Source organism: Silurus meridionalis, chromosome 13 (assembly GCF_014805685.1).
Source record: "Silurus meridionalis isolate SWU-2019-XX chromosome 13, ASM1480568v1, whole genome shotgun sequence".
Lineage (NCBI taxonomy): Eukaryota > Metazoa > Chordata > Actinopteri > Siluriformes > Siluridae > Silurus > Silurus meridionalis.
The window spans coordinates 25298847-25325071 of record NC_060896.1 but is presented as its reverse complement, the minus strand read 5'-3'; the positions used below and the strand labels follow the sequence as shown (position 1 = coordinate 25325071).

Below are 26225 nucleotides of genomic sequence, written 5' to 3'. Positions count from 1 at the left end.
CTGACTCAGGGAAACGCTCAGGGTAGTTTTATGTTCTTAATTACAAACCAAAACAAACAAACAAAAAAAACCCCGATACGTGCTTCATTTCAGGCTTTCCTTCTTCCTCCATGAACCATTCCGAGCTGAATCGCTGAGTCATCAGCTTCTCAGTAGATGCCTTGTTATGCATTAGAAACTCCCGATGCTTAAAATCTGTTGAGTCTGCCATTGTGGCCATCAACCACAAGTCTTAAACACTGGTCTGCCATGGACATGCCTTTTTTTTTTTTTTTTGGCTAATCCTTAAAATTATGGTAATTTCTTCCATGCAATTAAGCAGGATCAGGTAGAGACCTGGAGCGGGTGTTTATTGGCGCGAACATGGATGACGGCCCAGGCGTGGCCTGGGACACGGGCGACATCACTGCTCTCTAATTATGGTGCACACGTGCCATCTGAGGATTGTGTGGATGTGTGTGTGCTGAAGGGGGTGGGGGGGTGGAGTAAGAGCTTAGTTAGGCATTATCCTCACACGCTTCTCCCCTGACAGAGAGTAAATCGCCTCGTCTCTAAACAGACTTTCACTGCTGTTCAATGTCATTCTGGCCTGCATCCAACCCCTGATCTTTAGTGTAAGTGTGCCTTTACTCTTGTGATCACTTATAGGAAGAGATGGGCAACAGAACCCATACAATGCATGGTATTCCTAGAGAGAAGACTCATTTGCATATTTCGTTTGCCTAAAAGAAAGTTGTAACCTATACCAAAAGGAAATGAGTAAACATACTGTTGGCAAGTGCATACTCAAGCTGATAATGAAGTTATGATGAATAGAATATCAGCAACACTGTTTCGAACGAGCCATATGGACGAATTTCATAATATTATATGAAAGCATGTTTCTAATTAGTCTTGTGGTTTAACTCGTTTAATTAAAAGCAAGAAGGAAAAAAAATAACTAAAAGACTCTAGATGATAACGCACACAAAACCTCGACGCAGCTCCGTTCTACAGCGCGTGCCGAATCAAATTAGGGCTAAATGTATTTAAGAATTTTTCTCACTGTCAGCCTAAAACGCACGTAGGAGCAGATTATCATTGTGAACAATAAACTCTTGCCATTAGAAGCGGCTGGGACTGGATTCAGGCCTTAATCCCACCCCAGCACACAAGCCTCCATCTGTTCCCTCAGAGCTGAGAGCTGGAGAGAGAGGTGCCAAGGACATGAGAGCCTGGGGGTGGAGCGTGAGATAGAAAGGAGCACAGCTCACCTTCCTGCTTCTCCTATCTCAACCGATTTTCTTGCCATCGTGGTCTCACCCTTAATTGTGATATATTGTGATCAGTCTAGCATATATATCACAATACAGTTTTTTTTTTCCCCCTACAGGAAATTATTTTATTGTCCTGGTGGCAAGTACGATGAATTGTGCTGTACCAAATCAATTCAAACACTTTACAGTGATTCTACAACATGCATTTCGATAATAAATAATGATCTTAATTATGTACATTAACTCTAGGAAAGCTTCCAGGAACATCTGGCAGGTTCTGAACTTAGATTCATAAACACATACCCTCTAAGGACAAAAGTTTTGGGACACCTAATTTTTCCAGCCATATGTGCTTCTTCTCCCAAAGTTGCAGGCACAGGATGTCTAACCCTAACCCTAACCCTAGATTGGCTAGAATGGAAGATCTTGAGTGGCCTGCTGTAGAGCTCTGACCTCAACCCTACTAAAAAATCTTTGGGATGAACTGGAACAACCCCAGGTCGTTCCTCAACCTCACCTACATCAATACCTCACTTTACTGACACCCTTGTGGTTAAATGACCACAGATCTCACCAAGCACACTCCAAAATTCTACTTAATCCAATTTTTATTTCTACAGCACTTTACACAATGGACATTGTCTCAAAGCAGCTTTACAGAATGTAAGGATTATAGAAAAAAATTCACTTATATTTAAATGTAAGTGTATTTATCACACATAAGCAAGCTTGGGGCAGTCGTGGTGAGGAAATACACCATTAGATGGTATGTAGAATAAACCTTGAGAGGAACCAGACTCTAAAAGGGGACTCATCCTCATCAAAAAATCTAGTGAAACATCTTCCCACAGGAGTGGAGGTTATTATGGTTAATACGGGACTGAATGTGGAATGGGATGTTCAAAAACCACATATGAATCATATGGTCATGTGTCCACAAACTTTTGTCCATATAGTGTATTTTGATCAAAACTTTTCCTGTGTAAAAAAATTTACAATATTCCTAGTCCGTAGTTTAAACCTATATACCCTTTAGATACGTAACGTTCCTCTTATTCAGAGCATAAGTTTAGTCTATATATAACTTTTCCTAAATATGCATAATAACTCTACTATTAACAGATAAGAAAGCCTAAATTATATAAAGGAAATCTATGGAGCTACTGTTAAACACTGAAATCATTTATTATTATTATTAATATTAATGTAGTAATGCATTGCAGCTATTAATAATCAGATGTTAATTATTTTCATTTTCAACAGCTTCCGTTTTATTGGCATCCTCTGCAATTGTTAAATTACTGTTATTATATTATCAATAATATTATTAGTCATTTTTATGAATGCATATTAATAGTAAAATAGTAAAAATTTATTTGAACCTTTAGGGTTGAAACGAATGTTAATGTTAATGACTAGTGTTAATGTTCATTAGAGGAAGCGCTCGTCATTGAAATGTTCTGGAAAACCAGACACGAACATTATTGCGCAATGTTGCAAATGTTAAAAACCGAACCGCGTCTCGCTTAGCATCGAGATCGTGCATGGACTGAGGAATGCGATGCACAGCGCGGTGCATCTGTCCTGTCACATGACAGGCTGAGAGTGGGAAAGTCAGAGCTGAGTGGACAACAGCATCATCGCATTATGCAACCAAGCAACGTTTAAACCAGGCCTGCCAGAACAGTCCAGGCATGCTCAGTGGGCACGACGGCAGTGTCAAAACAAATTGGCTTAAGTGAGGAGTGTTTCACGGCTCTTTGGCTACAGGGGGTGATTTCCTTCCTGTCTGAGCCGGGCCGGAACGCAGCAGGGGTCTCGTGGAGTTGACGCATGACATGAATTGAGGTTCGAATCAGAAATATTATGAGTCTGTATTGGACATAACATTTAGGAAGACAGCTCTCATTTTATTTTTCCAATTTACACAATTCTAATTCCTGACGCCTGAAATTGCTGATTTATAAAATAATATGAGAGATAAAAAACAAAAAACATGACAGGATTATTTATAATAAATGATTGTTCTTATTCATAGATATGACAAACTTCCTGAACAAGTCAAGTATAAATTCTCCTAGTAATTTTTGCCTCTTTGTGTCATTGTGAATTTCGAGCTATAAGAGGCGCTCTTGTCGGTGAATGACAGGCATTGTCCAGAGGCCTCTTTTCATGTGCTCTGTGGAGGAAACTAATGAGACTTGATCTCTCCATGTCTGCACTATTTCACTCCCAGCTAAGGCTTTTTTTTTTCCTGTGTGACTCTCCGGATTTAACGCTGCTCCGAAAAGCTCTCGTTTAGTTTTTTCTTTTTTCACACTTTGAGCTATGGAGCTGATTTACAGTAGAAATCTGTCTACTGTATCCAACGGTTTTCATGTTTTGTGTTTTATGATGCTGTCACTCTACGACACAATGCGGTTATTTGTGGGCACGGAGCATTGAATTATCCTGCACTATTGGACCATGTCAGCCAGCCATGATGTGCTGCCATAATGAAAGATTCCTCTCCGTGGGATTTATTTATTTTTTTTTTCTAAAAGATGCCTTCAACGTCATTGTCTTTGCACTGAAACAAGACGGGGTGGTGTAATGCAACCTGACACGGATTGTTACCACGCGAAATTCGATCATTTTCCGACAATAACAGCTTGATTTTACACCACAGACACTTCGTAATATCAATATTTTACTAAAGATAAATGATGCAGTTCTTTGTTTGATTGATCAGCTCATGTTGTGGATTGTCCAGGAAACAAGTTCCTTTTATGACTTATAGCAGCTAAAAACATTCATTCTCCCACCAGCATCTTTTTCCTGAAGTAATATGTACCAACAAACTTATTTCTACAATCTTTTCCGTGGTTGGAAATCGAAGCTTTTTTCCTCTGACGTAGAAATTCGCTTACACTGAAGAGAAAACCTCAACAATGATGGTTTATATAGAATGTCTATAAGGTAATAAATGTATTAGAAAACAGATTTTTAAAACACAAGTGAACTTGAACAGCATTGAATTACAGCAGAAACTCTCACACCAAACCCTCCATTAATATTGGCACCATTGGGAAATATATAAGTAATATAAGTATATAAGTAAAAGGGCCTTTTGATTTCCCCCATGTCTTCAGAACCACTCACATTACATCACTTCATTACCATAAACTGTTTACATGCTGTTTTTGCACATCTTTTCTGGATTGCTGCTATTTGCTCTTTGCACAACATTTTGTTTGTTTACATTTTTGTTACTGTTCACTTTACATCTCTTTACAACAACAGGTTTACTGGCGGAGCTATTTTTTTTTTATGTAGCATTTTGTGTATTTGTCCTACACTGTCTTGTGTTGTCTTCTTTGCACTGTTTGCACCAGGTTGCACACATGCACTTTACGTGGCGAGGACACTAGTCCTGTGTTTTCTGTTTTTCTGTGATTGTTGTTGTATGTAGCACCAGGGCTCAGGAGGAACGTGGTTTCATTTCACTGTGTAATGCGTCAGCTATTGATGGTTGAAATGACAATAAAAGCTTCTTGACTTGACTCTTGAGTTGACTTGATTTTTTTCCAGCAAAAAACATAACATAGTTTGCTGAATATCAATTATTTGGCAAACTGATCGGTTTCATCTACAATTATTGGTCCCCTTATGAATTTAAGAGTGAATTTTTCAAGTCAAACCAGGACTTTTAATGTTGCAGGTGTAAAAACGGATGCTAGCGTAGCGGTACCACACGCGGTAGTAAGCGGATAGTGTTTGCTATTACTGATAGGCACACACTGCTATTTAAGATAGCAGACGACAGTGTTGTGTTGATGAAGTTTCTAGTGAACGAAGGCGTAAAACCCACGGATATCTGCAGAAAATTAAACACAGTACGTGGATGAGATGCTTAGCTGCAGTAAGACATTTGTATGGTGTAACCGTCTTAAAGATGGTCGTATATCCGCCAGTGACGATCCCGCTTGTGCTGGTTCCCTGGTGATGAAGTGAAGCAGGATGTTTCAGGCGTACTGGCAAATCTTTCTATGATTAATCTTTCCAGGCATTAATTAACTGCTGGGATAAGTGTATAAATGTAGAAGAGGAGTATGTCGACGAAATTTGTTATTTTATTTTATAAACTCAAAAGTCCCAGTTAGACCTGAACACCCCTTGTATTTGAGTCTGAGATATTTAAACTACATTTGCACTTTGATATTGAACTTTTTAATATATATATATATATATATATATATATATATATATATATATATATATATATATATATATATATATATATATATATATCTGGGTGACTACAGGATTTCTTACAACCATGACTTAAATGTCCACAGCCTTCTTTGCTCATATTTATCTAAGGTACCAATATTAGCAGGTAGCTGGGTCTGTACATAGAACACAATACGTTCTTATATAAATATCTTACCTTTGACTTCAATGGACGCATTGGCATTGGGGGCCTTGTCGAAAGTGTACACGCAGATGTACTCTCCAGCATCTTCCGCTCTTGGTTTGTTGAGTCTATTACAAAAATAAAAATAGTTAAATAAATGTTATGTAGCTATAAATAGAGTGGGATATGATACAATCCCCTAAAGTAAAACCTTTATGTCTTTCTACAGGCATTAAAGACGCTTTGGATAGAGACGCTTCAGTGTAGCTTTGACTATATTTAACAGCATAGAGTGGACCTTAAGACAACAGTGTGCCTGCAACAGCAATAAGTTATTTTGTCACAGTTTCGCATATGGAGTGTTCAAGCAGATTCAAAGCATTGCCTTTATAGAATTGCTGTTGACATGATGCCGCCTGCTCCAGGCATGACTGTCAATAGAAAATTACGTCCGTGCAATTTGACAGGATATATTCATTTTATCGTATTTGGCTGTAAAGGTTCTTGCAACTCTGGCAGTTTCTATTTTCTCTCAGGTAAAACTCTCTTTAGGATAATTACATCACAGTAATATATTTTTGGAAAGGTATTCATTTGGAAATAAAATTCCCCCAAGTAGGAACTCTTGGAAAACAGGTTTGCTCTTGGAAAACCTGTGTCCGTGTACGGATTCCCTCAGAGGAACATACTGAGGAACTGAAGCATGATATGTAAATAAAATCCGTGTTCATCCAACTTCCTGTTTATAAAACGCTACCCTGAATAAAAGGTTACCACAATTAACATATATTGTTTTGATTACAGCGCATAAGGTATGTAATACGTATGAACACACCACTGAAGTCTGTACAGATGAGACAATTGAAGGACATCTGTTTTCATGTTTTGGTTTTTGAATAAGCCATGTTATCACTTCACTAATTAAACCAGAGTTTGTGAATGATATGGACACCTCAGTGAAATCTCCTTCCTTTCTTAAGCGAATGCAATTGTATAATTGCAGAATTTCTTAAATGCATGCGATTGCCTGTAACAAAGCCTGCGATGGATCCCCAGTCATGTCACAGTTCCCAGGTTGCTATGCGCTTATTTTCATTTTGGTTTCTGTTCTAGTCTGGTATCTGTGCCTGCCTTGTTACTGTTTTGCTGCCTGACTGTGCTCACCTGTTCTGTGTCATGTTCTGATTAGTTTCTAGGCCCATACGCTGTTGTTTCAGTGTATCCTTGTAAACCCTTATCATTTCTATTGTAAAATTACTAAGTCTTCATTTTCCTTATTTCCTAGTTTGTTTCTTGTTTCTTTTAAAATTATTTTGACATGGTAATTAACTTGTTTACCTTTTCTCTGACACCTGCGTTAGACACTATATGAATTAAAAAAAAATATGTGTGGACTCCTGACCATAAGATTCCACATCCAGTTCCACCACAAAGTGTCCATTTCCTGCTATAATAACCTCCACTCCTCTGGAAAGATGATCCACTACTTTCTGGGGAGTATTGCTAATCGGAAGTTTTGGGGTTCAAGTCCTGGTTTCGCCACTCTTGGGGCCCTTGAGCAAGGCCCTTAACCCTATGTGCTCCAGGGGGTGCTGCCGATATTTAGAAATCGGAGCAACCGATGGACGATACATGCTGCCGAATTTTTTGACCAATATTTTTGTCCATCTCATAAAATCTAACATATAATTAATATGTGATACAGAACGTTGCTTAAATTAAAAATGTATTGAACAACACAGGCCTCTCCACACACAGTTCACTTGTTAGCAGGGTTTGGTCCCCGTGGGTGAAGGATCGCTAACAATAGAGTTCAAAAAAGTTACTCTCATTCGCTTGTCAAATGTTATTCTCTCTCCAAAGGTAGCATCTAATGAAATACAGTATATAAGAGTTAGATTAAAAATGAATAATAAGAACTTAAAGCCCCAGACACACCAAGCTGTCACTCAGCTCTGGTCGCACTGCGTCAGCTGTTTCTGTATGTCGATTTAGCGGTGGAGAAAAAGAACTCTGATTGGTTATTTCGCTTAGCGAATGAGAAAGTGCTGAAACAGATTTGTCTCTCCAATTTAACTGAAGGGAAAATGTAATGTTACCACATCTAAAGACATCATATACCGCTGTGTTCCTCCAAATTTTGTGGTAACAGTTTGGGGAAGAACCACATATGGCTGGAAAAATCACAATAGGTTTGTCCATATAGTCTATGATTCCCAGATAGGCCTTAATAAAGTGCACATTGAGTTTATACATCAGTGCTTCTTGTCCCACAGTCGATTACACGAAGCAATGATGGTTCATGAATAAACAAACTGGAGCAGCTGATATATGACTCACTGCTGTAGCCGTGCTGATTTTGATTTGATTGTTTGAAGGTCTGATTCATCCACTGAAAAAAGCTTTGCTTGACTTCCAATACTTTGGTGCTGACTGAAGTGAAAGTTGCTGAAATTCCAGCTTTGGTCCTGCTAAGTAATTACAGATTACAGATGTGCCAGTGCACCATGCAATTTCCAGTCATGAGATTTTGAAAAGGTTGGCAAATGAAATATCATTTCGACGATTTCGAGGCATAAGCAAAGCGCAGTCGCAAAACAAACTCACGTTATCTCGGTGTTTTTCAGTCCTTTTCTTGTGTTGGGGATTTCTTCAGCGTTCTTCATCCAGAAGCTTTCCCGGTGGGCCGTGTGAGCGTTGGTCAGGTTACACTGTAATGTAACTGGAGGATTGTCTTCCTGTGGCTTTTTGGCTGGCAAAACTTCCTGATCAGAAGCATTGATCTTTGGCTCTGAAACAAAATCAGATCTTGGAGTTATTACAAAGAGGTGAGAGGCAACCATCAGGGCCAGTTGGGACGCTTCTTTTTTTTGTAGCTGCTGCCTGTGATCTTGGTAAGAGCTTGAAAGTGCAACGGATAAAAACGACAAATGTGTGCACACCTACAGTAGCTGTGATCGCTTGTAAAGGAACGATATCAGAGCATTTATTTAGATTGACTCCAATGTATCGTATCTCTCCCCCCCCACCAAAAAAAAAAATAGAATAATAAAGAATTACTTCCAAGTTTTTTTTTTTTTTTAAAGCGAAGCAAAGCCAACACAATTAGTACTGCATTCACAAAGACTTATTGTTTCATTATCAGTGAGAACACTTACCTTCAGGCATAACGCAGCATAGTGCAAGATGAACAACCCCCCCACCCCTGAAAATTAGCATGCAGGAGGAACCTATGAATTAATACTGCAGTCTTCATTCATAATGCAGGTTAACTTGTAATTTTGCAACTTGAGATCTTCGTGGAAATGTGGCCAATTGACCGTACGATCCAATTGAATGCTATTATGTGGCTATTCCAGTCATTTTTGAATGAATGTTTGTTTAAGCGCTCACTTTTAATACACTCAGTTGGCATTTCAATAAGCTGACACCAGTCATTTTGGTCTGTGCCCATGTACGGGTTAAACTCCTCCCTTGTTATTTCATGCGGCCCTTCCATAGCAACCAGAATACCCAGTTGGAAGACAAAAGAGGATGGAGGAAGTAGGGTAGGGAGACGTAATTTCTTCGACTTGCTTAAGCCTCCTTGATCGGTTTTGCTCTGGAGGAAAAGGGGAGGGGATTAGGAGTGACTCCAATTAGCGATCCTTACACCTTCTTCTGGAGTTTGGCATGCCCAATAACTGCAGGGAATCGATGTCCCAGTGTATATGCCTCTCTCTTTCTCTCTCTCTCGATCTTGCTTACTCGCATTTGCTCTTCCTCCATCCCCCCTGGGCAGCATCAAAACACCTACTTCCCTCTCAGACTGTGCAACCGAGCACAAGCCGTCAGCCTACGTATGCATGCAAAACAAAAACCATTCAGATTACTTGATTCGATAGCAATAGCGAAAGGCGCTCAGGCTGATGCGATCCGGCAGCTTCTTTTCGCAAGGTCATTTGTAGGACACCTGCTCAGAGAAAGAGACGATGGTAAATCGATCATTTTGATCCTGTTACTTCTCCGAGATGCTTTTTTTTTTCCCCCACTTCCTCCACGAATGCACTGCGATTCTCAGTAGAACCCCCTGAAACATTTATTTAACATCCATAAATGTTCACACAGTACAGACTCATTCAAAACAGCACGTAATCGTGATTTTCGAAGGCCGTTAATGTGTGCTGGCGTTAGGAAAGTTGGTTAATTTGGACAAGAAGACTACAGTATGTTCAGTACAGTAGGTTTTTACACTCAAACTAGAACGCTAAGACGACCAGAACGTATTCAGACGCCGTCCCACGAACAAACTATACATTCTATTCCGTACGACTCCAGCATGTATAGCCTGCTATATACATGTTATAATGCTTATCACATGTATATAATATGAAAACATTGACTCTCAGTAATGACAGAATATTATTATTATTATAATTTTTTGTGGTAATTCAATATATATGTATGTATGTATCCAGATTCGAGATACACCCAAATTTATGCTATATTTAGATCATTTGGAAATGGTGCTCGAGCTCTCGAAGTTCTCATTAGCGTACAGACAGCGTGATGAGACTTGTGCGCTGCTCCGACTGCATTATTAAGAACGTCTCTCAAGATTTCACAGTAGTAGCTGTCGTGAGAGGGGAGAAGCCAAAAACAAAGGACTCCTAATTTTAAGCTCCCCGTAGTGCACTACAGCGCAGTTCAGAGAAAAGCCGAACTTGACCAGCATTTTCCACTGCTCCGGGGGTCACTGGGCTGAGCGGTACCCCAATTCACCTGACCAACTTGTTGCTCATAGAGTTTGAAGGCAGGTTATGATATAATGTCATTACTGATTCGTGGGCAAACACAAATTGTTGCAAAGAAGGCGCAAGGCGGAGCAGTTTTATTCAAAGGCTTTGTGATTTGTGATTTGAAATCCACACATGAAAAATGGTAAAGCTCTTCCTTGCGTCTTCTGCACCCCCCTACCCCCCCACACTAATAATGCACAAATAAACATGTTGAGACTTCAAAGACCTACATGTTACAGACAGGGCACATAATGTCAGGCTTTGAAGTAAATCAAATACTCGATGCAATCCTGAAAGAATGTTGAAACCAAGATTCAGGGAAAAAAAAGAAATATCTTAACGAATCCTGGCATCAAGATCCAAATGAGGTAAACGTGAAGCAGTCGGTTAAATGACAAAACAAATATGTTAAAAGTCACTAGACAAGGCAAGCGACACGGGAACAGGCAGGATGGACTGCTTGTAAGGTGAGGGAGGGCGGCATGAGGAAGAAAGTGGCAGACAGAGACGTGGCGTTTGTCTGGGTTTGTGATCATCCACAACAAGAGGCTCAAAGGGGTACAGGAGGGGTTGGGGGTTCAGTTAAAGTCAGTGAATCCTTACATTCTGCTTAAATGAAGGCAAGATGGACATTTGAGTCAACTAGAGACAGAGATACTCATGTAATGTACGTGCTGCTATTGATATTATATAACGTAATCCTCCCAGAAAGGAATCTGGAAGTGGGTCATTTTTCATAGCAAATAGCATCAAATTGTCAGAGCAACAACAGCTGAATTGAGAGAAGCACAAGGACCGGTCACTTTAACAATTTTAATAGATCTAACAAGAAAATAATAAAAACACATGATAGTTGCATTTTTATGGTTTTGCCTGATGTGGTGGCCATTTTGATGACATTAGGGATATGGGTGAAGTTGGATCTACAGCTACTCAGCTACAGTGTTGTAATCTATCCACTACAGCACAAGTTTACCACTCACTCTGCAACACGGAAATGGTGGCCTGAGCTCGAATCCAGGTGATGGCCGGGTTTTGGCGCAGGTCGTTGCGGCGCGGGTCGTTACTCGCCCGGCATTCGTAGGTCCCAGAGTCCTCGAGCGTGAGGCGCGTGACCCCCAGCACGCTCACACGGTTGGTGCCGTAGGCCGTGTTGATGGAGACGCGCCGCTTCCGGGCGCCGTCCCATAGCTGCTTGAAGGAGTCAGCGCGGTTTATCTCGGCGTACCACCACTGGATCTCCGGCGTGGGGTTACCAACCACGTCACAGTACAGCTCAAAGGTGTCTCCCGTGAGCTTTGTCTCAGACATGGGCGACTTCACAAACCCAGCTGGAAGAGGAAGAGGGTTTCAAAGCGATGGAGGGGACAGGGAGAGGGAAATGAAAAGGAGGAAAAGCAAAAGAGGAGTAAAATTGGGAGGAGGAGGAGGGAGGGAAGGAGGGAGGGGAGCGAGGATGGAAAGAGCCAAGGAATGCAGGAATAAAACAAAAAAATATATGGGTCAGTTAAAAAAGGACAGAAGAAGAATGATCAGAAGCAAATCAATAAGCAAGCCAGAAATTATACAAATGAGTGGAGAAAAGAAAACAGTTTGGTTATAGTTAAAGACAATGATTAAGAAGTCAAGAGGGTGAACGTATTAGTGAAAAACAAGTTAATGGACCTTTTACAGTAACTTTAGCAATGCGTCTTGCTTGCTAGAACAACGCAATGCTTTGCACCGAGTTAATAAGCTTTCCCAGCACTGATACAAAAACACAGCAGAAAGTCTCAATTATTTAATATAATCTATAACCGTATCGACTGTTGGACTCGGCGCTCCAGGCATTATCGGCCAAAATGCATTGCGTAGAACAAACGTCTAATTTTACCATTTTATATGCATCACAGGAAAAAATATATAACTGAACCTGTCAATATAGCAAAATGCACCATATGAACACCGATTGTCTGCAGTGGAGCGTTGAAAACGGCTTAAGAATTATTTATACCCATGCTTCAAGCATTTAATATCTCTCCTTTTATTTTCAGTACAAGATAATATCTTCAATACAATGTTCCAAATGGGGGATACCCGATATGTCACCCAGGGCTTTACTAATGAAAAGGTTTATGAAAGCGCCGTCTCGGTGGATCTTTGTGGGGATAAATGGAGGTTTAATCTGAAACCGTCTTTCATATATGTTTCATCATAGGGACAAGAACCATTTAGATACGAGGGTCTAGAGGCATGCATAAACCAAAGGCTTGGACCTTCATGTGAAGAGTATTCATTATTATATTTATATATTTATTTTTTATTATTATTTTTTTTCTATGTACTGATAAGTTGATAAGATGTATAAAAACCCACATAAACTCTTAATTGAACTGGAAGACAGAAAGAGAGAGAGAGAACAAATTAAACCAGAATGAAGCGTTCTATTTTTGGAGATATGACGTGTCTGTTGCACACTGTGGAGCTTCTCAGTAGTGGTATTTTGGTATCAGAAGAACGTTATACCCCAGAGTTTCAGCCTTTTCCCTTATAGATACTATCAGATTGACATGACTGAGCATAAAGCATAGGACTTGGAGCAGGGGCTTGTTTCAGAAGGGCGGTTGAGTTTTAAAGAATATAACGTTAAAATTTGTGGTCCGAATTCGGCACTAGCGTAACCTTTATCGCTAGGTTTTAGCTTTTCATTCCTCATATTCATAACTATATATTTCCCATCAGATTTACTGCAGTTACTGAATTATTCATGCTGTATGATAAATAACTGAATAATGAGCTAGGACTTAAAGGGGTTGAAAAAAAGGAGTGTTTTTTTCTATATATACATTTAGGTGGGGAAAAGGAAAAAGTATTTTATTTGAACAATAACTTGATTTTTTTTTTTTTCCCCAGAAATCTATAAATGCGAAGCCACCATTTTTTATTTTATTTTTTGCTCGTAATTTTTAGGCTGTCTATGAAAACAAGGTCAGGTTTTTTCCTTGCAACAGAATGAGCTGTAATAAAAAGTCACTGGGTCATCTGGAGGTAGTCACTGCTCAGTATGATGCACCTCATTGCCTGAATCACATTTGGCATCAGATCAGGGCATTGCAGAATATCCAATACGGTCGCATCGTTCAGTTTTAGTTACACGAAATGAAATGGATCTCAGGCTTCCGTAAATGATAATGCCAGAAAACCACTGCTATATTATTAGAAAACCTTATTCAATGTAAAAACGAACAACAAAAAAAAGATTTGACATGCAACCTGATGCTTTTCTGCTTACCACAATTGTAAAGAGTGCTTTTTTAAGGTACTACACACTTCCTAATCCTCATTCACACAGGATGCTTTTTGTTTTTAGCACCAATCTGTGTAAACTCTGGAAACTGTGATGTGAAATCAACAGTCTCTGAAATACCCAAACCAGTCCATCTGACGACCAACAGTCATTCCCAGGTTTTCACCATATTAATATTTGAGCCGAAGCTCTTGTCCTGTTCGATTTAATGCACTTGCTGGTGCAGCGTGATTGGCCAATTAGATAACTGTCTAAATGTTTGTGTGTATGTTCAGACTGTTTAATTGTGGTTTTTTTTTAATTTTTTTTTTATAGCTTTTAAAATGAATCATATTACCACCTCCCTGTTCATTATTTCCACCCTATTTACTGTCTGGAATATTTGTACCCTTCAGCTTCATTAGCTCGAACACATAACAGAATCGGTCTGAGTGTCAGGAAAAAGACAAGGATGAGTCAAGTAGGGACGATGATAAAGTATGTGGCATTTAAAATAAAATGGGCTAAAAAAAAAGAGGACATTTACATCAGTTTCTACATTTGTGTACAACCTACAAAAATACCCATAATGCAGTTCAACTAAACTATTACCCAATTTAAAGGTGGTTAAGGTTACATTATTTTATTATATTTGTCATATCTTCGTCACTATTAACGTTGAATTATTTTTTTTGGCTCAGGAGGCGTCTTTTTTCATCACAGCTACACTTCTGTTTGGAGACCATGGAGAGTTCGTTCTCAATAATATCTTTCTCATAAAAAAACTAAACCAAAAAAAAAAAAGTCAGTCTATATAATCAGTCCTTTTCCTTTCCGAACGATCATTGCAGATGAGCTGATTAGATTTTGGACCCGATATAAACTGAGTCAATCTCGCAGCACGGGCGAAACGCCTGAAACAGGTTTGCTTCAATAGCTTCCTTCCTGTTTGTCAGACAGAGATGTTACTTACACCATCATGTTTAGGAACTTAGCCCATTTTCAGGCTATTTAAGATTTCCAAGCAGTCCATCAGTCCATCCGTAGGAAATTCTCGTTATTGCCGTGTCGCAAAAAAAAAGGGTCGTTTAATGTAGGAATCTGTATAGACCTTTCCAGCAGCAGATGAGCCGATTACATTCTGGCACTGAGCCAAACACGGTCGAGGTGGATTTGAAGGGTATTTGAGGCACGCAAACGAGTTACAAGAAGGATTAGACTTGGCGATGGTGGAAGCATGTCCTCTGACGTGACTGGGGTCGAGTTCTACACGTTTTACCAGCAGTTTTAAATTGAGTAATCATGTAATACAAAAAATATTATTTTTTTAGACTGGGTTATCATACTGTAAAAACTTCACACCGTAACAGCACAGGGGTTCTGTTTTATTCTACAAATGGCACAATAATAGACAATTTGTAGCACATCAACTCTTGCAATCTCAGCATATATATATATATGATGGGGGAAATGATAATTTGATCCCCTGCTGATTTTAGAGGTTTGAATGGAAGAGGTCGATTCAGTGACAGGAGTCTTTTATACACATAAGTTTATATTAGGAGCACTTTTTTCTTATAGGGACAGGACTAATTTCAGTGTGTGGAAGTCAGAAATCTTGCTGGTTGGTAGGAGATCAAAAAGGTATTTCACTCGATCAAATACAAATTAATTTCTACATAATATAATTGGGTTTTTTTTCTGGATTTTTTGGGATATTCTTTCACTCTCTGTTAAAATAAACTTACAAAATCAGCAGGGGATTAAATAAATGTTCTATCTATCTATCTATCTATCTATCTATCTATCTATCTATCTATCTATCTATCTATCTATCTATCTATCTATCTATCATAGTTTTTTTGTTTCTCATTATAATATCATAATGTTATATCTGGTCAGCGTATTATTATATATATAATATACGTCGACCAGCCATAACATTGACATTATAATGAGCGAATAACTGATTATCTCTTCTTCATGGCACCTGTTGGTGTGTAGGATATATTAGGCAGCAAGCAAACATTTTGTCCTCAAAGTTGACGTGTTAGAAGGATTTGAGCGAGTTTGACAAGGGCCACATTGTGATGGCTAGACGACTGGGTCAAAACATCTTCAAACTAATCATGAAAAATGTTCAAGTATAAGGATATGAGAGTCCTCATATAACTGAAATTGAAGTTTTGTGTCTTGTACGAAAGCTTGTGTTCTCCAGAACAATGACCAAATTCACATTTAAAAGATATATTCATTCAAAATGAACACTTTCCCTCTGCTATAAATATAGATCAACAGTCTTAATTACGTAATTCTGCACTTCGGCCTTTCGTCAGATTTTCTTCATTAATCTTCATTAATCTGAACCGTCCCGACCTGAAAATCCTTTGCCTGGTCTAATGTTTATTTAAAAGAACCAACGAGCCACTTAATGTGATTTGCTTTGACTTTCTGTTTCCATGGAAATTATATCAACACTCAAATACTTTTGGATAAATCATAGTTTATCTTGAATGATCTAGTTTTTTTTGTTCAAGTTTGTCCGAGTAGCCAGATCCACCATTGGTGCAGGCGGTATAAGGAAATTATTCCACCAATCAAAATCCAGCATTCAACAGTGCTGTGGTATAACTGTGATAATGGAGTATTTAAAAAATACTCCATAATCTACAGGAGCAAATCAAGAAGTAACCGGTATTACAGTTAGAAGTTTACAGTTTATTCCTCAATGATATCCAGTCGCAAGGAACTCCAAAGCAATGCAAAGAATTGTGTAACACTCAGGTCTCAAGTGGTTGTCCGTTTCTCTTTGAGCGTAACCACACCATATGGCTAATAGTATGATGCCCAGTAAGCATGACATCCATATGTCAAAAAAACCCATTACAAAAATCATTTCCCCTGTCCATTAGATTTTGGAGCGAGGCTGTGGGGATTTGTGATCATTCAAGCACCAAGAACATTAGTGATGTTAGACACTCCACACTGAACTCACCATATCTCCATAGAGTTTCCTTTGGGCACAGGGGCATCATCATGCTGGAACGGGTGAGTTCCAGTTAAGAAAAAATCTTTAAAGCTTCAGTATACTAAGACGTTGTATACAACTATGTGCATTAAACTTTATCGTAACCATTTGGGTGACGACAACCATTTGTATGATTTTGGGGTGTCCACAAACTTTTGCTCCTAACATGTAACTACAACAAAGAAATCAACAACAGTTACATCCAAAATGAATTTAAAAAAAAAAAGACACTACAAATAAACAGCAAATGGAATCAGCACATGATTCGCCTCTAGAGGCTGCTCTAGTACTGTATAACACAACCCGGAAAAACTATGGGTTTGGATTTTTGCCAGTACAACGGTCCTCCGGAAATCGCAGGGGTTACGTTCTAAATCCCCCCAACCCCCACTCTGTGCGGACAGCGGCATAATGAAATGCTCACTCAGCTCAATTATTGGCTGGGACTTTTAATAAGAGTCATAATTGTATTGCTATTACGAAGACTCCTGACTGATGGGCTGGTTTTCGAGCCTGATGAACAGACTATCGGTAACACTATTTTTGTTAGGAAAGCAAAAAAAGATTTACCGGGACAGGCCCCAGCAGGCCTGGGCTTACATTTGTCCCTCCAGTGATGAGGTTTATAGATGTAGTCTAAAGAAATAAATCGCAGCAGTGGGAATGACCTTGCCTGGGCATTAGTAAAAAATAGCATCTGAGGCCTAAAAAAAAAAAAAAACATTAAAATATATATAAATGCTCTATTACACACAATGCAAAAACGTATTCATATGTAAAAATAAATAAATGGCCAGTTATTGTATGTTTAGGAACCTTTTGGATTTTGGAGATGAGTTTTGGCTTTTGGACTCGCACAAGTGTCAGTTATAATATATCAGAAACGTTTTTGCACAAAGACTAAAACTACAATGACCATTGAGAGGATGCAATTCCAATTGCATCTATGAATGCACACAGCATACAGTACACCAGGAGTCGGATCAGAAACGCCACGGGCTCCGCTCCCGTATCCCAGAAGGAAATGGCAGTTGTCCTGAGAACAGCAGATCGCTGCACAAAGCCTCATGCTGCCTTGTCAGAGAGCAGGATTACTGAAACCAAAATCATTTTCTTGCGAGACAGGCTCCAGTACTCCCACTAGACTCCTCAGCAGTCCAACGCTCTTATGTAGGCAGATCAAGATTTTTTCTGACTGCAGGGAATAGTGTTGCATGTCTGTAAATTCAGTGTCTCAGTTTAATATTAGTCCACGAAGGTACAAATGGTGAACATCAAAATATAATAATAATAATAATAATAATAATAATAATAATAATAATGTCTCTGCAGGGGGGAACATTTGCTTGTGAAAGTGTGTGGAATATGGCATCATGTTCTCTAACTGAATCTTGACTGACAAAAGCCTATAGCTTTAGCACAGATAGGAAAGCTTATGTCAGGACTAGCTTAAAAACCTGTTTAACTGTAAATGACTTTAATATAGAAATATTATTTCAAAATTAAATACTATACATTAATGGGCTCGGTCATGAACAGCGCCAGAGATACTAACTGAAATATTTTATAGGAAAACAAACATGTTTCACTTTCACGAATTAAACAAGCGCTCCCGTTTTGCACGTGAAGACTTTCACAGCTTTATCGTTCTGGCAGCATGAACACAAGCTGAGAAACCGAGATGCTGAGAACTTTTTTATTGTTGTTGTTCTAGGTTAACGTCAGCCTATTAAGGTTTAAATAGTAGTGTAAAATAGTAAATAACACATTTTTGAGATACAGGACCATCTATTTTCATCTGTCTTTAAGATAAAGGCGTGCTTTTTTCTGATAGAGGTTAACTGATAGCTAGGTTGAATTGTACTTGCTGATAACCGATTTACTGTTTTTAAAACGGATAGTGGATTAAAAACAGCAAACATAACATTCCAAAATGAATAAAAAAAAAAAAATAAAAAAAAAAAGACACTTCAAATAAACAGCACATGGCGTCAGCACGTGATTCGCCTCTAGAAGCTGCTCTAGTACTGTATAACACAACCCGGAAAAACTATGGGTTTGGATTTTTGCCAGTACAACGGCCCTCTAGAAATCCTGGAGGCTACGTTCTAAATCCCCCACGTGAGTTTCGTAAATACCCGCAAATTTTTTAATTAATAGCACCTTAGTGAATTTATCTAGACATTGTCACTTTAATACAATAATGTGTTTTAATAAAATGTATTTATTATTATATTATATGAAATTTGTTAGTGAAAACACAGTTTAAAATGTTATTTCTAACGTTTCTGAACATTCGGTCCCGCTGAGGATTACCGCAAATTTTAAGATAATCCGCAACTTGCTGTTAGTTAGGTTCCAAATGAGAGCCCGCAAATTTTCCGAATCGCAAATTATCGTGGGTTGACTGTGGTTCAGTGACAATTAATCAGCAAAAGCGATTAATCGGTCGACCTCTATTTACTGACAATAGCCATCACAATAGTACTCATTATCAAAATCATCCTACGGATACTGAACAAATCATTCATGTAATAGCTAGCCCAATAGGTGAATAAACACTACAGGGTGCTGCCCATGCTGTCCTATTTAACAGTTGCCTAAATAATAAAATAAAACTGCTAGCTAATATGATATGGTGAGGTTAGCCAATTAAGATTTATTTTTATGAACTAGCTCATGAATTCCTAGCAAAAAAAAGTATGATACAGTACACTGTGTTTGACCAAAATGAATATTTCGGCAATGACTTGCGGTGTTCTTTTGGAAATGTTTTTTCGTGCTTGGCTGCCGTTTTTATTTTCTCCTGAAATGTTTACTTACATATATACTAGGTCCTGAAATATCAAAACCTAGTAATATGTTTATGCTAATTGCAAAAAAATGTTAAACGATTTATCCGTCCCTGCTTTGCTAATTTATACATTTGACTGTATCTGTAGCCCAAGTTTTCAGTTCATTCTGGACCACTGATCAGCCGTTTATATACAATATATATGTCACTTTATAGGTCCACAGTTACTGACTGTAGCCTGTGTTTCCTACAGTTTATAACCCTTCATATTTTCTTTACCAATCAATCAAATGTGGCCAAAATGAACAAAATGTGATTTGGGTGTGGACCGTTCTCAGCTCAGCATCGACAATGCCAGTTTGAACCACCTCAATGTCAGTGCTGGGTTGAGAAACAGTCTTCCAACCCAAAATATCTAGACGACAGCAGTGCTGTGGTCAGAAACTGACACTGATGAGCTACAGGATGAGTAACACATTGTGCATGTAAAAAAAGATATACACCTACATGCTGGACCAACAAGGAACGTAGGCGTGGCTACGAAACCCAGTTCAGTGTTACTGTGTGGTTTGGCTACCAGACTATATGATGTAATAATAGATTCATTGACTAGTCAACTATTTGACTAATAAAATCACTAGTCCCCGGGTGGCAAAGCTTCAGGGTCCCCAGTCTAAACCCGAGCTCATGGTAATGTCTTTGTGGTTTCTCTCTGGTTTCTTCCAATCTTTCAAAAGATGCAAAAAGAGTCCTTTTTCTTTTGCTTCACTGTAACTTTCATATAACCTTGTATGCGAATGATGACTTTTGCACTCCCGCCCACTCCTGAAACAGTCTCCAGTTATATTTGTTGGTGTTTAAGGGTGAATAAAATTTGAATAAAAATCTTTGCATTGTGAGAAAGAGCGCATTCAAGAGCCACGGGTTGCACATCACCATCCGATCCCACTCGGCTAGTTTCAAATGCTGCGTGCCAACCAATGAAGGCTGCTTGAACATGAGCTTTAATGCTTTTTGCTCTCGTTTCCAGTGCGATTGGATGTTTACTGCTGTCCATAAGGATTTCAGCGTACTAATATAACAGCTTAAAATGAATAGATGAATACAATCACAAATACTTCAGCTCACACACACACACACACACACACACACACACACCAAAGAATAAATAGTGACTTTTCATACATCGACCAGGCATAAGATTATAAACATCATAACATACCACTGATTATCTCTTCATCAAGGCACCTGTTAGTGGGTGGGATTTATTGTTATAAGGTCATAATGTTATGCCTGATCCATGTATTTCTGCCTATAGATGAAACAATCGGCCTAGTATTCTGAGAATACCTTCAGCGTTCCTTTCATTCCTTTACTTTGATATCTCAGATACTCCATGAGAATTTTACAAGATGATTTACACCTGGTCTTGATTCATAGCACCTTGCTCTTCTCTTCAGCGACTGACAATGAGATTCAAATGTGAGCTGGAAATGTGGTTTAAGCACACGGTCCATACAAGTAACCTTTATAGCAAAGATACAGGGATCTTTGCAAATGCCAAAACACTTGCACCAAAAATGTTATCATTTGTCTTCCATTTGTTATCCTTGAAATAAATAACAATTTACCGTTGACAAAATGAGCAAGACGCACTACTATCATTACAATAAATGTCGGAGTTTACCAGCAGCTTTGCGCTTTGCGTTGTTTAGAAATATCTAGACACCTGCTTGTATGTGTAGTTATTAAATCAGCCTTTCAACAGCAGCAGCACAACACTTAAAATGACATAAATTCAGGTCAGAATGGGGATAATAAGATTTCTGACACCGCATGGTTGCTGGAGAAGTATTTTAGAAACTGTTGGTCTCTTGGGATTTTCACACATAAAAGTGTCTTTACACAGAATGGTGCGAAAAACTAAAAACATTGGTTGAGCAACAGTTCTGTGGGTGGAAACGCTTTAGAAACATTGATGAGACACGGCCTGAATGGTTTGAGTTCACAGGAAAGCTACAGTACCTTGTATAACCACTCATATTACAACAATCTTAAGAAGAATACAAACCACCTTGAGAAAAAAAAAAACTTGAGGTGGACCATACTGGGTTTTCATCAAGAACTTAAGGGTACCGTGCTCAAAAGTTCCCCAAAAAATCTTCAAAGCTCTATCTGCATGCTTTTCTGCATTGTGCTGCACGCCATGTGATGCAGCTCAGACTGGCATGTGCGGTCACTGCTACCTGTAATCACCTGAGCTGCAGAAAAACAAAGAGAGGCGCCCCTGAACTTCATTAATATATTTAGTAATGCTGAAAATCTCAGACAGTCAGACCGGGTGAGATCTCAATCAAAGCTCGGAATTCGGCATTGAAATCTTTTTTTTTTTTTTTTTTTTTTTTGCATTTCAAGGTTGTTGCCTTGAGTAAAAATGTCAAATCCAGTTATATTTAGCCACGTACCAAAAAAGGCTTATGAATTCGGGAAAAAATAAAAATAGGGAAACTGATGGACACAGCCCGAGGTGACGCTGAGTATCCCGAGTTTTGAAGGGAGTTCTCCCTTATTTTTTGAGACGCAGCCTTTTTTTTTTTTTTTTTTGCTCAGCGAGGATCACGCAGAAAGCCATGCAACACGGTCTATTAACATTTAATGGGACGCGCTTTCACCGAAGAAATTCGTGGAGCCACAGTCCTGCGCTCCCGTGTCTCTCCGTTCTAATAATAGAAACATGCGGCGAGATGGACCAAAGCTATTTACAGTCCTGCAGATATCTGTTGCTGAATCTGGCCCTCAGAGGGCCATCCACAAATCGCGTGGAATGACTCTCACACGACTTCCACCCCCAAACACACACACGCTGATTAAACCATTTTCTACAACCGGCTTAATTCTGCAGCAAAGCCGTTTTATTAATAGGCCTCTCGGAAGATAATCGTTTGCTGCGCAGGAATGACACAGCCAACATCACAGCTGCCACACACGCGTGACAATCTGAAACGTGGACGGAGATTTAAACAGTATGTCATGTACGATTCACAAGTATGTGTAATAGGATCACCCACACTGTATATCTCAACTCATGTGTAACAGACCAGATCGGGTCGAGAATCACGACTACCACAGAAGCCGAGTGCCAGTTTTCTGACATCGAGAAACTGTGTCACTCTCTCCATGATGACTATTTCAGTTATCGTGGCGAGGAAGGGGGATGGCTTTCAAATTTGGGGGCTTTGACTTAACATATTTAAATAAATATACATATATAAAAATAAATTTTTTCAAGTACTTGGCATTCATGAAGTAGTGAAAGTGTGGTACAATGAAGTGATAAATATTGAATGATAAGTCACTTATCTTTTAACAGCAATGGATGAAATAAAAAGGTGGAAATGGAGCTGCAAGAAATACGATGAAAGAACATAGAAAATGAAGTGAAATTCTTTATACCTTTATAAAACGCGACTAAATCAAACCCAGCTGGTGGCTTGATCCCGGAGTTATCAAAGTATGCTTTCATACACATCCACCTTACCAAGGAAACACGCTTTTCTTTCTTTTTCTTTCTCTCTTTCTTTCTCTGTCATACTTTCATTGAATTGCATCTGTATATTTCCTTTAGAAGTTTGCTGTTCGTTATTCATTCATTTCATTATTTAAAACAAATTTTAAGATTTTTCACATGCCATCTGTGAGGAGAAAAAAAGTCAATGCTTTTCTTCCCCTGATCTAAAGGTCATTCATGTTGGGAAAACCCTTCAGAGTACAATACGGTTAATAATCCCGTCACTAACAGAAAGCTTTCGCAAGTCAACTTCGGTCACGGTGAGAAGACAGTGTTTGATAGGACCTCGTTAGTGTAGGGAGGAAAAAAAACAACACAAATGAATGTGTCTCAGTGAACAAATTGAAAAAAAAAGGTGTACAGGGGGCTTCCTAATCAATTCCACTGATGCATATCTGAATGCAATTACTTTAACACAGTGCTGTGGATTGAATTCATATCAAAGGGAAAGTCTGTATACACTGTCCATTCAAATGCACTGAATAAAGGGAATCCTCTCTGGCCCTGTAACTGGCTGTAATGGGTTAATCAGACACTAATTCCCAGTAAGTCAGTTCTTGATGATGCAAATGAATATAAGAGAAAAAAAAAAGTGCATGCAATTTGATGGAAAGAAAAAATGCAATCTGTGCAGATGCAATCTAGCAATGACCTGCAAGCCAGAAAGGATGGTACTGTAACCTATTCCTATACATTCTAGGAAGATGTGTGTGCGCTCTCTCTCTCTCTCTCTCTCTCTCTCTCTTCCTTTCCTGCAGGAAACCATCCTTTAATCCTTACCGTTTTGAGACGACACATATTGTAGCAGTACATTTCCCAGAAAGACTGCAGTCGCCAGCATCGTAGCACACAGACACATTGCTGTGATTATGGTGTTGTTTTTGTTTTCTTTTGTTTTTTCGCTTGAGAGTCGATGAGGATCGTATAGGGCACGGAGCGCGCGCAGAGAGGAGGATGATGATGATGATGATGGGGATGCGCAAACGCGACCGCGGATGATGGCCAAAAACACCCAGCAGGACGTCGGCTGTCAAAAACGAGCGTCGGTTTCGGGCGACGAAGCAGCGACGGCTCGCCGTGGAGGATGCTCATGGAAGCGGACGGAGAGCCATGCGAGATCGCGGCATTGCAGGGGGGGGGAAAGGAGAAGCTTCCGGATGCCAGTCGGTCCGCCGGTCGGTGCGTGCGCGTGTGTGCGCGCGCGCGTGTGTGTAGGTCCCACTCCTTTACACGCAGGGAGGCTCGAGCACGTGAACTCTGCGCACAATTTGCGCAGGACGGACCTGCGCGCAAACCGCTTTTTTAATTATTGATTAATGATAGTCGCTTTTTTTCCCCTCCTTCTCTGACCTATTTTTATTTATTTATTTATCTCCGAAGACCTTGCAGTGTGGATTTGTTAAAATGTTTGAGATGTCCTTCATAAACTAAAAATGGACTAAACCAAATAAAAAACAAGTCAATTAAATTTCAATTAAGTTGAAATTAAAACGAACAAGAAACCCTCCCTACATACAGTATATAATTAATAATTAATTGCATTTATCAGAATAATAAGTGCCCCCATGAGTGATCAGCCCATACAGTTCTTATCATCAAGGTGACCCTGTTGTACTCTTCATATTTTGTCCTTGTATTTGCATGTTGTATGAGTATTTCGGGTTAAACGCCACACCTTGACCTCTAAATATGACCTGAAAATAATTGTAAATAAACTGTGATTAAATTATAAAAGCAAAAAAACACTAAAATGTGTTAAAGTCGGGATTTTTGTATTTTTTTTTGTCACTGTCATGGCTCCCAGTCCGCCTTGCTTCATGCATCATAGGTTTTACATTCCTTATGCGCCACCTACCGGACAAATGTGAATACTGCACCCGTGAAACTAATGACTTGCTCTTTTTTTTTTTTATTAAAAGTAAAAATGGGTCAGTTTTGCCTTAAGGTGTGTAAGCATGTGAGGAGATAGCTGATGAAGATAAGAGTTAATTAACTTAAGAATAAAAAAAAAAAAGACACCCAATAGGAATAAGAAGATTTTGTATTTTCTCAAAAGGGCAAATAGATAGATGTGTACAAATATGCGTGATGCAAACTAATAAAAGTGGAAACTGCATTTATTTTTCAACATACTCCCCTGCTACATTTATACACTTATCCCAGTGTCACATCATTAATGCCTAGAAAGATTAGGCATAGAAAGTACACCTGAACCATCCACGAACAGTGATAGTCAAGTTTATTTCTATAGCGCTTTTCACAACAGACATTGTCTCAAAGCATATTTACAGAATTTAACAGTTAAGGTGAATGGTGTGTATTTATCCCTGATGATCAGCCATGGCGACTGTGGCAAGGAAAAACTCCCTTAGATGTTATGAGAAACCTTGAGAGGAACCAGACTCAAAAGGGGAACCCATCATCATTTGGGTGACATCAAGAGTGTGATTATAAATCTTTAAACAATACAGAACACTGAGAGTGAGAACTAACATTAACACTGGAATGTGTGATTGAGTAATGTTCTTTCTACAGTCTTATACAGTCAGTTGACATTATGGAACCAGGAGCTACTAAGCAACTACTGAGCTTCTTCATGCCAGAGCCTTTAAACACTCGAAGTTGTCCAAAGTCTAAACTCCACATGAAGTGGAATCCAATTGGCACTGGTACGTCTCTAGATGGTTCGGGATGTTTGCATTTACTTCTTTAAAGGTCCACAATCTTCATGAGGTGGGACGTAAGAGGACACACAAGCACTACTGCTTGTAGTACTTCTACACTAGCATATTTTTTCATACTGTAACAATAAAAGTCCCAGTTTGACTTGAACACCGCTCGTATTTACAGTTAATATCAACATGAATCACTCGGTTTTTAACGCTATAATGAAATGCTCTATTATTACATATCCTTTATAATGCAGTGGTTTATACCGTGTACTCGGGTTACAAATTAATTCGAAAAGCAGAATAGTAGTGTCATAGTGTGTCGTAGTGTAATATCTGGTATGAGGTAGTCATAAAAGACCACCTTTCCTCCAACAATTGAGAAGAGAAAAAAAAAAAAAACGGAGCTCATTAAACTTGAACTTTATTAACACAATTACAAATTAATCCAATATAAATAAAGGGTTCAGG

General features: G+C 39.0%; 1 protein-coding gene across 3 annotated transcripts in view; it reads right to left on the bottom strand.

Annotated features, from left to right (window-relative positions):
- LOC124395681 (neuroplastin-like) overlaps window positions 1-24794 on the bottom strand; it is a 34377-nt gene extending 9583 nt beyond the window's left edge. The window contains exons 1-4 of one of the 3 annotated variants that reach the window (XM_046864412.1): window positions 23866-24794; window positions 11414-11761; window positions 8260-8443; window positions 5686-5780 (exon numbers count right to left, since the gene is read on the bottom strand). In XM_046864412.1, the coding sequence (XP_046720368.1) occupies window positions 5686-5780; window positions 8260-8443; window positions 11414-11761; window positions 23866-23944 (706 nt within the window). In that variant the 5' untranslated portion in view covers window positions 23945-24794. The remainder of the gene's footprint in view (window positions 1-5685; window positions 5781-8259; window positions 8444-11413; window positions 11762-23865) is intronic. The other 2 variants (XM_046864411.1, XM_046864413.1) reach the window with 2 other exon arrangements.
- Between the last annotated feature and the right edge of the window lie 1431 nt (window positions 24795-26225).